At 34.7% G+C, this 14,474-nt stretch overlaps 1 protein-coding gene across 7 annotated transcripts in view; it reads left to right on the top strand.

Moving 5' to 3' along the window:
* Window positions 1-14,474, top strand: part of CHD9 (chromodomain helicase DNA binding protein 9) — a 106,462-nt gene that overhangs the window by 75,513 nt on the left and 16,475 nt on the right. For all 7 annotated transcript variants that reach the window (XM_023744400.1, XM_023744402.1, XM_023744401.1 and 4 more), the window contains 11 exons: window positions 33-143; window positions 1,258-1,454; window positions 1,914-2,113; window positions 5,540-5,699; window positions 6,114-6,203; window positions 6,375-6,478; window positions 6,974-7,091; window positions 7,641-7,698; window positions 8,997-9,039; window positions 10,131-10,350; window positions 12,823-13,025. In XM_023744400.1, the coding sequence (XP_023600168.1) occupies window positions 33-143; window positions 1,258-1,454; window positions 1,914-2,113; window positions 5,540-5,699; window positions 6,114-6,203; window positions 6,375-6,478; window positions 6,974-7,091; window positions 7,641-7,698; window positions 8,997-9,039; window positions 10,131-10,350; window positions 12,823-13,025 (1,504 nt within the window). The remainder of the gene's footprint in view (window positions 1-32; window positions 144-1,257; window positions 1,455-1,913; window positions 2,114-5,539; window positions 5,700-6,113; window positions 6,204-6,374; window positions 6,479-6,973; window positions 7,092-7,640; window positions 7,699-8,996; window positions 9,040-10,130; window positions 10,351-12,822; window positions 13,026-14,474) is intronic.

Genomic DNA, 14,474 nt, shown 5'->3' with positions numbered 1-14,474 from the left:
ACATTTTGTAAAACTGCCATTCTGTATTTCAGGCGAGTTTTGTGGCATCTGGAAATCGGACAGATATTTCCTTAGATGATCCCAACTTCTGGCAAAAATGGGCTAAAAAGGCAGAAATAGATATAGATACCATCAGTGGTAGAGTAAGTATTTCTTTTTAAAAATATTGTCTCTTGGGATGATTTGATAATATTGTTATATTTTAAGGTATTGAACTATGTACTTACCAAAATGAATTTATCTGCATCAATGAATTGATGTAGGGTAGTAGAAGGATGACATTTTGAGTCAGACACTGCTTCAGTTTCATACTTTGGCTATTCATGATAGGTTGTAAAGCAAGGAAAGTTTAATTTAGGGTATTATTTATATCCTTTAAAATTATAATGTGTTTTTTAAAATTGTTTGTCTTTAAATCATATGTTCTTTTTATGTATCTTTGTTGACTTGGTGTCAGATCCCATTAATGATGATCCATTCAGTTGTACCCTTCTTATGTCATAAGATATTCCATGCTGAGTAGCACTTGTTTCACATTAGTCTGACCCTCAAGACTACAGATTTTTAATGAGCAAAAGATTATAGGTATATATCTATGTCCATAGCCCATAACATAGTGCTTAACTTAGAGAGATTTCTCAGTAAAAGTAAAAAGCATGTAAACTTAGATTGTTTTGAATTAATTAAACTAAACTGAACATAGTGAATTCACACACTTCTTGCCTTGTTTTTGTGTTAGAGTAAAATTTGGAAAGCACTGAAACCTGTTTCTAGGCCTATAAATATTATATCCTTTGATCAATATTTCTATTCTTAGTTATTTCCCTTATTTTGAGTTTATTTTTAGGATAAACTTAGGTCACAAAAACTTATTTTAGCATTATTATTTTAAAATTTTAAAACAATCTACATTAAATTGGGAATAAGGTGAAGAAAATCAGGATTCATAAATTTAGCTTAAAATTATTTTTTATGGTTATTGCAGATGCAAAATACAATAACCTTCATATTATTTACAAAGTGAAATACCAAATTCTTTTTAATTCTATTACTATCCTATCATAAAATTATGAATGTATGCTAATAAGGATTTTAAAGGAGTATAAAAGTTTTTGGTACGTTGGTGAAATTGTTAGTAATTTCTTTTTCTCGCTTTCTGTAATTATTTTTTATACAATTTGAAAGGTGATCATGTAAGACAGTGTTATAAGCCAAATAGAAAAAGGACCTACAAGTAATGGCTGTTAAATCTTACAGAACAGCTTGGTTATTGACACTCCAAGAATTAGGAAGCAAACAAGACCCTTTAGTGCCACAAAAGATGAATTGGCTGAATTATCTGAAGCCGAAAGTGAAGGAGAAGAAAAGCCCAAACTCCGGAGGCCCTGTGACCGTTCTAATGGATATGGAAGAACTGAATGCTTTAGAGTAGAGAAAAATCTGCTGGTTTATGGGTAAATATTGTTTTTAACATTTACTGTTAGTAGCCTGCTCTGTAAAGTTACAGAAAACCAACACTATATTCTAGTATATTTTTTACCTTGTTAAAATCAATAGAATATATTTTAAAAGTACCCTGAATTTATATGTTTAACATATATTTAACAACAGAATGATGGGACCTTCTTACGTTTGAAATTATAAATGTATCACTAAAGTCAAACCCCTTGTTCTCAGATTTACATATTTAATAATACAAAATGAATAATGTTATCCATTGATTAAGGAATAAAATATACTAGAAATTACTGTACCATGGCTCTGCCTTTTACTCATGGGGGAAACACTTTATTAGGTAAATCCTATTCATGACAAAATGTGTTTTTTGCAGTTTTCATGCCATTTATCCATGAGCTATGGTTTTTCTTTAAAATTTGACTGAGGAATAATGTAAATATGTATTTTTTTACCAGATGGGGCCGATGGAGAGAGATTCTATCTCATGGTCGTTTTAAAAGACAGCTAAATGAGCATGATGTAGAAATAATTTGCCGAGCCCTCTTAGCATATTGCCTTGTTCACTACCGAGGAGATGAGAAAATAAAAGGCTTCATATGGGACCTCATTACTCCAACCGAAGATGGACAAACTCGAGAGCTTCAGAATCATCTAGGCAAGAACATTCTTTCATTTTCTTTTTAAATTTATTTTTACTTATGTAATTAGTAATTACTTAATATAGTTCCCTCTAAAATATTATAGCATTACAATGTTAAAGAACCTTTAACCTTCACCCTCAATTCAAGTTTCAACTTAGAAAAATACCAATGTTATACGTTTCTTGGGGATTTACATATTGTTGTCAAACCTGTATATAGGTTTGCAAACTGTTGACCCCTTAGTATGTCTATGAGTCTTCCCCATTTGTATTCATGTAGAACAATTTTTGTTGTTGTTGTTAATCTCACCTGAAGATATTTTTCCATTGATTTTTAGAGAGAGTGGAGGGGAGCGTGGGAGAGAGAGAGACATCAGTTGGTTTCCTCCTGCACAGGCCCTGATTGGGGCTGGGAACCAAACCGAAGACTCTTCAGTGCTTGGGCCGATGCTCTAACCACTAAGAACACTGACCTGGGCAGAACTGTCTTATTTTTAAACCTCCTCCTTAGTAGTTTAAAGTGTGGGGATTCCATAATTTATTTTGCATCCCCTTTAATGTTGAACATTTATGACATTTTCAATTTTAGACAATTGCAAAACAAGTTTTAGTGTAGGTCCTTGTACATTTCTCCTTTTGCACATTCCACCTTTTGCACATGAATAAATCTTTCACTAAAGTAAATGTTGAGAAATAGAATTGTTCAAGTATATATAAATAGCTTTAGTACCTAAAATCTCCTGTGAGCTGCTTAGAAATGCAGAATCTTGCCGAAACCGGTTTGGCTCGGTGGATAAAGCGTCGGCCTGCAGACTGAAAGGTCCCAGGTTCGATTCCGGTCAAGGGCATGTACCTGGGTTGCGGGCACATCCCCAGTAGGAGATGTGCAGGAGGCAGCTGATCGATGTTTCTCTCTCATCGATGTTTCTAACTCTCTATCTCTCTCCCTTCCTCTCTGTAAAAAATCAATAAAATATATTAAAAAAAAAAAAAAAGGAACCAGAAAATTAGATTTAAAAAAAAAAAAAAAGAAATGCAGAATCTCAGGCCTCAGTCTTATTGAATCATAATCTGCATTTTAACAAGTTCCTCAGCAGTTTGTATGTAATTAAAGTTTGGGAAACACAGATACACATTTTAAATTTTCATAAATACTTTCATTTGCTGTCAAATACAGCTTTACCAATTTACAGTCCAATCTGAGGTACACACAAGTATCTTTTTCTCCAGAGCATTGCTAACAGAACATTTATTTCTGTATAAAATAATTACTTTATACTTTAAAGTAATTGAATTTTCTATCAAGATTACTGTGCCCTTAAGTTTGAGTTAAATTGTGTTTTACTTAATCAACAAATACCTGTTAAAAAGTCCAGTACTTGCTTCTTGTCCTCTATACTGGAAAGATAAGAAACAAGATAGACAAGATCCCTGAGCTCATGAACCGTACATTCTGGCCAGATAGATAGAATAAGAAAGTAGGTCAAGTAACTAAATAATTACAGATTGTGACAAGTATTGTGAAGTAAATAAACTAAGTGCCAAGTTGGAGAACAATGGAAAGCAACTATTTTAGAATAGGCTGGTCTTTGGAGGTCTGTCTTAATAAGAGTCAGTGAAATTATTAGTGTGAAGATCTAACTTCCAGTAATGACAAAAGAGTCTCATAAATATAATTTCACTCTTCTTTGACCAGGCCAAAACCTAAAGATAATGACAGGATAAAACCAGCGAGATTACCCCTCAGTGAATCCAAAACAGTAAGCTCCGCCCATTCAGGTTACCTATAAACTTTTTGGTCTGTCATTCTTAAATATGGGCAAACAACTAGGATTAGGAAAGTCTCCAATATGAGAGACAGGGTGTAAAAAGAAACTCATAAATTGAACTTGAAGTCAAAGACTATAAAAGGAGAGCACAACTTATAAAAATCCATCATTAATATCTTCAAAGATATTTCAAATAGATTTTGATTTTGAAAGATGAGTAAGGTGTTATAGAAACATTCAAAGCACAAGCAGACCTCTTTTAAATTATAAGTTACATTATAAGCATCAAAAATGAAACAGTAAATAGGATTAAATGATGAATGTGAGATAATTTTGTTAGGGAAAAGTTCAAAAATATAGAACATCTACTGGTTTTATTAGGAAAATTTAAGTATGTGTCTTTAAATATGCACTGTTTAGTTTCCAAACCAACAAAGGTGAAGAGGAAAGCAATGTTAACATAGAGCAAAATACAATTTGAGGTGGAAGGCATTGATTGGTATTTAAGAAAGGACACTACATAATAGAAAAGACCAATCCATAAAAGAAGTATGAACTTGTATGCACCGAACAAAATAGTCTCAAAATATAAAGACAACACCCGCCAAAATTTTAAGGAGAAATGGACAAATCTGCATAGTGCTTGTATTCACAATTGTGATGGAACTTCTAGCTGGTAGAATACAGCAAGGAAAAGATCACTGAGGTAAGAATTGAAAGGAGAGGGGACAGGGGACATATGTAATACTTTAAACAATAAAGACATAAAAAAAATTTAAAAAGAATTGAAAGGAGGAATCCAATCTGCTCTAGTAGTAATTTTGAAAAATTATAAGTGAAACAACTCAAGCATCATTGAAGATTAATACGAGGTATATAATCTTACAATAGATTTTTACACAGCAATTAAAGTGGATGAATTAGAGTCTCATGAATCATCAAGTATAAATCTCAAAAAAATATCAAGAGTAGTCAGTATGTTGCCAAATTACATGTATAATATAATGTCTGATTACTTAAATACTAAATATTTCTTCAACATATGAATATAAATATGCATGTAATGCAAAAGCAAATTCAGGGTAGTGATTCTTTCTGGAGAGGAAGGAGTGAAGTGGACTTCAGCCATGTATTATTTCCTTCAATAAAAACGACCAAAGAGCAGATATTTTGACATTAACAGTGGGAATTTGTTATTGTATTTTTGAAATATTTCACAACAAAAATGACAAAGAAATAAAATGAATTTAGCTCTCTTGAATAGGAAGCCAGCTTGGCTACGCCTAATCCATGTTATTAGTAAAATCAGTTTTGAAAATCCAGGCCAAAACTTACTATTTTATAACTAGGGGAGCAAAAGTAAAGCAAAGCGGAAGGTTTGATCTTATAGTTTTTACATTTGAAAAACAAAATGTGTCTTGGAACAAAAAGGAAATGAGACTCATTCATTTGAGATAGAAGAATTATTGGGGGAAGTTGTCTTAATGTGTGTAATGTTGACCCATCATCTTGTGATTGAATCAGTATTGTTACCATTGATATTTTAAAGATCTTGGAATAGCCTGTACAGACCTCTGAAAGTCTCCAGAAGTTCATTACGTTGAAAAAAATCTTTCAAATTGCAGATTTGTATACAGATTATCCCTGAATTCCCATGTCCTCATTTCAACAGGCCTATCAGCCCCCGTACCCAGGGGCCGAAAAGGGAAGAAAGTAAAGACCCAGACAAGCTCATTTGATATACAGAAAGCAGAATGGCTTCGAAAATATAATCCTGAGCAGCTACTTCAAGATGAAGGCTACAAAAAACATATAAAGCACCACTGTAATAAGTATGTCGTGGGGTATTTTTAACACAGCTCATTATAAGTTTATTTTTCTGAATTTTTTAACAACCTTAAAGCATGCTGATTTTGAGTACAGAGACAGTGTGGTCTAGGACTAGTCCTGATCTTAATCTTTCAGAGTATACATCCGCAAATCATGGTCCCTCTTGTGTCACTTTCCATCAACAGAGAAATAAAACTGGCCATTGTATCTTTCTTGGATATTAATTAATGTTGATTGTGAAGATTTTGGAGAAATCTATTATATATATATATATGGTAGTAATGATATTTAATCACAACTATTATTTCATTCTAAAAATTCCACATACAAATTCTTTTCTAATTTAAACCCCATGGATGGCTTTTCTTTAGTGATTATATTTTTGTATCTTTTGACTTCTTTTATCTCATCATTAGGGTTTTGCTTCGTGTAAGAATGCTTTATTATCTAAAGCAAGAAGTCATTGGAAATGAGTGCCAGAAAGTATTTGATGGAGTTGATGCAAGGTAAATGAAATAACTTATTTATATTTTTCAGTAACATGATTAGGCAAAAAACTGTAGCTGTCTGTATAAATTGCTCATTTGTCAATGAAATTCACAAGAAGAAAAATTCACCAAACTTAGAGAATTAACCCTTGCTAGTTTGTTACATTCTATTTATTTATTTTTTTTAAGTGACATTGATGTTTGGGTCCCAGAACCAGACCACTCAGAAGTTCCTGCTGAATGGTGGGATTTTGATGCTGATAAGTCACTCCTTATTGGAGTTTTTAAACATGGTAAGTGAAAAGTAAGGTTGGTGGACTCTTTTTCTATGTATAGTGCTACTCGGCTAGTTCTGTTCATTGCTTTCCACTGGCAGCTTTATTCCAGTCACATTCATGTTTCTATATCTGACATATAAAGCATTCACTTCCAAACTGTGTCTCATCACTGCATTTCCTCGTGAAGAATCGGGCTTATGTCCACTGTGCCCTGGACGTAGCCTCACACAGCTCCCCCTCTCAGGAAGACTTCTTATGGGAAGCGTGCTGTGTATATGTGATCAGTTTTTCCTCTTTTTCATTTTAACAGATAAATTCAATCTAAACTTTCAAATATACATAATACCAGGTCATGTACTATTTGTGGTAATTTCTAGAAAACATGTATGTATCATTTTAATATCCAGTCCCTTTAGTCCAGGAATGTCATCCCCCATACATATGAGGGGTGCTTGTATGCATACATCTTTCTTTCATCTTGTTGACTTTGACCATTGGTAACCTCTCCAGGCTATGAGAAATATAACACTATCCGAGCAGACCCGGCATTATGCTTCTTGGAAAGAGTGGGGAAGCCTGACGAAAAAGCAGTGGCTGCAGAACAGAGGGCAAATGATTACATGGACGGGTATGTGCACCTCCAAGTCATGAATTCCCTGTATCTCTGCCATCGTCAGCATATTCTGTGTCACAAATAATGTAGTCACAACAGAATTGGAGTTACAGTCCAGAAAAGCTAATGTTCAGAGCTCTAGTAAGTTAGCACTTGTTCAACAGAGTAGGATCAAGGAAGAAATGGACCTGCCCACTCCCTTTTTTTTTTTATGAGTCCTTTAATTTTTCATTCCTAGTAGTCATGGTCATTAAGGCCATAATATTTCAGGGGTATAGGAGTGAAGAAAGCTACCAAAAGAGGAAAGTAAGAGACTGTGTTAAGGTTAATAATTCCACATTTAAAAGTGAACGTGGGAGTATGAGTTAATTAAAACTAAATTTCTTCTGACTTGACATATAACAGTGTTTATGCTATGGCTTGGTTTCCCCTGGCCGAAGAACAGAGACTTCAGTCTGACTTTTAAAACACACTAAAAAGTCCTTCCCACAAGATTCCACTTGTCTTGTCAAGAGAAATTTAAGTGCAGTCAAATTATTATTGAATTTGTTGGTATTTTAATAGGGATGTGGAAGATCCAGAATACAAACCTGCCCCGGCTTTCTTTAAAGATGACATAGAGGTATGCTTTAGATCATATTTTTAAATCCTCAATTTTTGTTGTTCTGTGGTTTCTTTTGTTTGCTTTTCTTTTGTGTGCTTTTCCTAACACATAATCTGTGGAGTGGGGGAGGCAATGGTAAAAGGGATGAGAAATTTCCATATTATATATGAGAGCATGCTGAAAGACTAGATGATGCTATAGCTGTCAGGTAGGATTTGCTGGTTGTGGGAGCCACGGGGCGCTACCAACAGGGAGGTTTCTAGGGAAGGCTGCTGGCCAACAGATGCTAAAGAAGCCGCCTGAACTACAGGAAGTGGCGCTGGGGGAGCCGTGTGTGCCATGGGAGCTGAGCAGTGGGGAAACGTTCCCAATCATGAAGTCAAATCATTGTTCTCCAACAGTGTCTCTCAAGTTCCCACTACTAACAGAACTTATCATGCTGGCTAAGAAAAAATATTTAAAGAGCCCACATCGTTTTCTTAGAGCTAACAAGAGGCATTGAGAGAGGCAATAAATTTAGAGCTGAGGCAATACATCAATAACCAGCACAGTGGAATACATAAATTTTTAGAGATAAAGAATAGCATGATAATATCTTTACAGTATGTGAAATAAGTATTCCAGGAGAGACCAGAAAGTATAAGGGAGAAGAATTTTTCTAGATTTGATGAAAGACATGAATTTTCAGATTCAAGCAATAATGTGAATCTTGTCAAGATAAATAAAATTAAATCCACTCTATTCCTGCTGGAACTGTAGATATACCAAATGAAGAGAAGATGTTAAAAATTAACCAGACAAAAAAAGACCCACCTACAAAGGGATGATAAATCTAAAGTTAGGCTTTTCTAAAACAATACAAACTAGTAGTCATTGGAATAAAACCAAAGTTATAATGCCTAATTGAAGATGCTCTGTTGACAGATAAAAATTAGGTATACAGCACAAGCAAATTGTTCAGGATTAAACAGAAAAGATTTGAAGGTTTTCTAATAACCAAATATGAGAATGAGTAAATTATGTGAGAGTTGGTATAAAAAAACCAGTTGTAAATAAAACCTGAAGCATTTTTACAATTAGAGAAAGGGTAGAGGAAAAGAAACCCATTTAAATGTAATCATAGAAAAGAAAATAATTTTAGTAATGATTGATCTACATATCAAAGTCGATAGAGAAATACAAAGGGGTGAGAATTAATAACAGATTATAGTTTTTATTTTTGCTAAATTTATTATTTAAAGAAGTTTGATTCACTTTTCTTCTTATCTGTATTTTGTCCCAATGACCCTCTGACAATTTCTATTTTCCTTTAAAAGGATGATGTTTCCTCACCAGGAGATCTTGTTATAGCAGATGGAGGTAAATTGCATTTAATTATTTAATATTATTGTAAATTAATATTCTCATAATACCATGAGATCAAAAACTAATAAATTTTTGTAATGCTTCAGATGTATGTGAAATTTTTGTTGAAGACAGTCGTAATGACTATTGGACATACTAGTTGACTGAGAATTTAACAATATTTTTACCTGCAAATCTTTACTCAGTCCTCAGTGAGTTGTTAAGCACAGAAGCTGATTTTTTTATGTCTTGATTATTAAACTTATATGAGATTTTATCATTAAAGTGTTAATTCAGTAATTCATTCAGCTTGTTATTAGTTCCATATGCACATTAGGGAACATTCTACACAGCTTTGCTGTGCAGGGTCTTCTTCTTTGTGATATCCAGACAGGAAAGCACTGTCCCTAGAGTACACTCATTACCTCCTGTGAACCAAGGGGAGCCGTGCCTCACCCTTGCGTAATTTCACTCAGAACTAAAGAGGAGATTTGCTTAGCATGAATGATTCCTGCTTGGTGGTGGTATATTTAAGTATAATAATCACACCCCGGAAATGGACAGTAAGATCCTGCACTGTATTGGGTATATACAAGCTTAAAGATTGTAGCATTATCCTATTGAAATATAAGTTCCCCTCATCCTATTGTAAAATGTTTTGATTCCAGTTAAGTGGAGATAAATTTAATACAGAATAGATCAATTAGAAAAGTTTACAGTATTCAATTTCTCATGGATTTCAATTTGACTTTTCATTGAAGGCATTGAGTACTAACCAGCCAGTAAGATATATTAGACCTGTTGATGCAAGAGTTGTATTTTCTGTGCAAGTAGAGTTCTCTTTAAATATATAACGTGGTTCTTTATTCTACTGTGATTACTTATTTTGAGTTGCTCTTAAAGCTTGTTGTAATGTTTTTAGAGCTATAGTTAAAACTATTTAATGATGAGAGATTTGGTTTGATTTTTCACATAATCAGATTGAAAGAAAAATTTTTTAAGTAGGGAACTTTTGCTACTTTTGTAAACTTCATCATAGTGTTTGGTTTTGTTTTTAATTTTGTTTTTTAGTCTTTTTCAATTGACATGAGTTTCTTTAAATATAGATGGTCAACTGATGGAGGGTGATAAAGTTTATTGGCCTACTCAGTCGGCTTTAACCACACGTTTGAGGCGTCTCATCACTGCATATCAGCGCACTAATAAAAATAGACAAATCCAGCAAATCCAACCTACTTTCTCAGTGCCTGCCAGCGTCATGCAGCCTCTTTATGAAGAAGCCACTCTTAATCCTAAAATGGCAGCCAAGATAGAAAGACAGCAAAGGTAAGACAATAAATCACACTGTACTATGTAGTATCTAAATATAGTTGGTCATTCTGAAGGCTGTTAGGGTGTGATTAGTCACTTTGTGAAAAGCATATATGGGTAGAGAAATTGGTCAAAACAAAACATATACACATATGCATAAATACATACCCAAATATGGCAAAACTAGTAAAGATTATTGCAGCTTATGGTTACTAGCCATACTTGTCAGTTCTTCATTCCTTTGTCATGTTTATGACCAGTTTGATGTGAAAAAAATGAAAATGCAGAGCAAGCTCAAGAATTATCAATGAAACTTTTAAAATACATAAGATAAATTCCATTCTCTCTTTCTTTAAATTATGACTTCTACGAAATATTAGAATCTATGAAAGACAAATCCATCTATGCTTTATACACAGGAAGAGCCCTTGGAACTGCTATGTCAAAGGGGAACAAATGGTAGTAGAACTTCTTACAAGGACCCTGTGAAGAAAACAGGCAAACTTCTCCCATCCCAAAAACTTCACTTTTTAAAAATGATAGAGTACACAGAAAAGAATAGGAATGTTTAGCAATAACCTGGCCCCTTATTAAACCTGATCCTTGGATATTCTCTGGGAGTTGAATCGGGGGTTGTTGGGGTTTTTTGGTGGGGTTTTTTTTGTTTTGTCTTTTGGTGTATGTTTTTTCCCCATTTGCAGTTCATCATTGTAACCAGAGTTTACTTAGTCTGAAACTTTAGATTTTAGCAATTCTAGACATAATTTTCAAATACTACTAACTCTGTAACTATTTCTGTTATCTGTCACCGTATCACAAGCCAGCCCAAAACATGATGACTTAAAACAACATCAGCTTTTTATTTCTCACATTTAATTGTGTTGACCAGGTAGTTGTGCTTCTCCTGGTATTGGCTAGAAAGTCTGAAGTGGCCTCATTCCCATGGCTGACTGGCTGCCAGCTGGGAGCTCAAATCTAAGAGGGAACCTTCCTAGTGGCAGAGGCAGAAGTTGCAGATTTCTTTCGGGCCAGCCTCCGCACTACAAAGTGTCACTTCTGCCACCTACTGTTGGTCAAAAAAAAGTCACAGGGCCAACCAAGATTTAAGGGAAAGAGAAATAGATTATACCTCTCAATGAGAAGATTAGCAAATAATTTGTGGCCATCTTTACTCCACATACATTTTCCTCAGTCTATGGGGTCTGGATTAATCTTCCTAAGATACTAGTTTTATTATGATACTCAGTGACTCCTAAAGTCTTAAGTTCTTGAGCCTTAGTTCAATTTAGGCATCATTGTGCATTTCTAATTTTATCCACTATTGTTCTCTCAGCCAGAATGACCTCCTCATTATTGATTCAACACCCTATCACCCGTAATAATACTCTTTTTCCTACTCTCTAGTCCATACCTACTCCATCCTTCAGAGCTCAATACATATCCAAGCCTTTATGGTACTAATTTTTTTCTCAACCAGTTCAGCTTACAGTACTCTCTCTGTTTTCTGCACTCTTATAGCACTCATTTAAATAAATGACTCATTTGCACAATAATTTAAGATGTTGTAATGACATTTATTTTTCCCTTTCTGTGTCTGCCTAAGTCGTAAATTCCTTGAAGATAGGCACTGTGGTGTGTTTTGTTTTCTCGCTGTGCACTCTTCTAATTCATCCTTTTTTTCCATTCCTACTTTTGTCACTCTGCAAGATTCATATGACTTGATTGGTTTCCCAGACTGACAGTTTTTACAACATCATTACGTTAGTCTTCTTAATGCATCACTATGAAAAAAAAGGTCACCTGTTAATGTTCTTCAAAGGACTTTCTCATGTTCTTTTTCTAATTTACACAACAGTTGTGTGAGTTAAATATTACCCTCTTAAGTATCTCTATTGAATAGAGACTATTTTTAGGCAGGCATTTAGAATATTTCCTAATCTGTCCCTAGTATGAGCCATCTCCTTGTCAATCTGGAATACTATCCCCCCCCCCCCCCAAAATGTAGATTTCTCCCTACTTTGCTTATTTGGTGCCCTCTTTCTTACATGCCCTGCTAATCTTAGCTTGTTCCAACTTAAATACCACTCTCTAATACTTTATCTCATCATGCAAGTCTGAATTGATCCTTCTTTCTCCTGTGCTCTCCTAATAGTCTTGGTTTCTACCTTATACAATAAACATGTTTTAAATGTTTTATCTTTTTCCTGAAGGTAGAGTCATCATATCTTACATAATCTTGTATCCTGTGCATATTTTCTTACATAAATGTGCAAAAAACTATTGTCTGAAGGAAAAGAAGCATAGTTGGAGGGATGAGTCAACTAGTATTTTTAAATGTATTTACAAGAAAGTATCCCTGGATTTAACCCTTTAAAGTGTTAGGTACTTGCAGTGTTTTAAGTGTTTATTCTGGTCATTATATTCAGCATTAATAAATGTTTATTTCGGTAACCAGTATGACTTTTTCTTCCATCTGATTCAAAATAGATGGACAAGAAGAGAAGAAGCTGACTTTTACAGAGTGGTGTCTACATTTGGAGTGGTATTTGATCCTGACAGAGGTCAATTTGATTGGACAAAATTTAGAGCTATGGCTAGGCTACATAAGAAAACTGACGATAGCTTGGAGAAATATTTGTATGCATTCATGTCTATGTGTCGGAGGGTTTGCCGTCTTCCTTCCAAAGAAGGTATGTATAAAATTCCTTTCTTTTCCCTTGTTTTGGTCAAAGAAGCAAAATCATTAACATGAAATTTTCTTTTATTATTTTTTATTGAATTTATTGGGGTGACATTAGTTAATAAAATCAGAAATTTTCAGTATTGTCTAATTCAACAAGTCAGCACTTTTCCAGAATTGTAAATAAAGTATGCCAAAATATCCCCAATTCCTTCTTCCTATTAAAATGAGATCTAAAGAGAATAAAGGTGCACATTGTGTTTGAGAAAATAGCTAGTGTTTTATTAGATTTATGATTGGGCGAGGTAGCAGATGAAGGATAGCTTTTAGTAAACAGCACTAACTTACATTTTAGCCCATAGGAACTGATCGGAACTATGCTAGAGGGCGTATTTACATGCATTATTTTACAGGGAATGAGGCCTTCATGCAAAGGACATTTTAAAGAGTTTTAGTAAGATGAAATCACCCAGGGCCTTCAAAAAAGACAACTAATCCCAGGTGCTGATGCTCATCTAAGGGACGGTTCCGGGGTAAACTTCATGGTTTTTGAAGCTGTCAGCAGTTCCACTTAGTAGTGCTATGTTGTGAGCTGCTGTCTTCATTCTTTGTTGAATAAGATTTCTGCCTCCTAAAGCGTTGGCTTACTACTCCTATTTCATAGTAAGTGTATTATAAAAGGAGTTAAATACCATGACTTGGTTTCCTTTTTTCCTCCTAACAGCTTTATTGTCAGTCCGCTAAATAGAGTAGCCAATCACTTGATTCCCCAAATAACAGGTAATTCGAGTAGGTGTTAGTCTGAGTCAAGGTCTGTTGTAACCATGAGTGGGTTTTAAAAGCTGGACAATGAATAGTGCTTCGTCTCCCATTAGTGATGGGTGCCGAGAGGCCTCGTTTCCTTTTTGCCTTCTTCATTCTGACAGCAGTGTAACGCTAGGCCGATAAGTTCACCACATTGGATTCCAGGTTTAAAAGAGCAGGGAGGGTTAGTTACTAAATGATGACTGAAAAGGTAGCTCTTTTTTGTTAGACTTGTGAGTGAGGTTTCATTTACTTAGTTCAGTTTCCCAAACTTCCTCAGTTCACGGTGCCCTTAATGTCTCTGAATTTTTCACAGCACCTGAGGCCTAATAGTTCTGTTTAATAAATAATTAGGTTCGCCCTAACCGGTTTGGCTCAGTGGATAGAGCGTCGGCCTGCGGACTGAAAGGTCCCAGGTTCAATTCCGGTCAAGGGCATGTACCTTGGTTGCGGGCACATCTCTAATAGGAGGTGTGCAGGAGGCAGCTGATTGATGTTTCTCTCTCATCAATGTTTCTAACTATCCCTCTCCTTCCCTCTCTGTGAAAAAATCAATAAAATATATTTTAAAACAATAGTAATTCAAACGACTTAAAAAGTTTCCGTGTCCTGCCCTAATTGGTTTGGCTTAATGGATAGAACGTCGGCCTACAGA

The sequence above is a fragment of the Myotis lucifugus genome, unplaced genomic scaffold (assembly GCF_000147115.1).
Source record: "Myotis lucifugus unplaced genomic scaffold, Myoluc2.0 scaffold_460, whole genome shotgun sequence".
In the NCBI taxonomy this organism is placed as follows: domain Eukaryota; kingdom Metazoa; phylum Chordata; class Mammalia; order Chiroptera; family Vespertilionidae; genus Myotis; species Myotis lucifugus.
The sequence above is the reverse complement of the archived record's forward strand: the minus strand, read 5'-3'. Positions and strand labels throughout refer to the sequence as shown.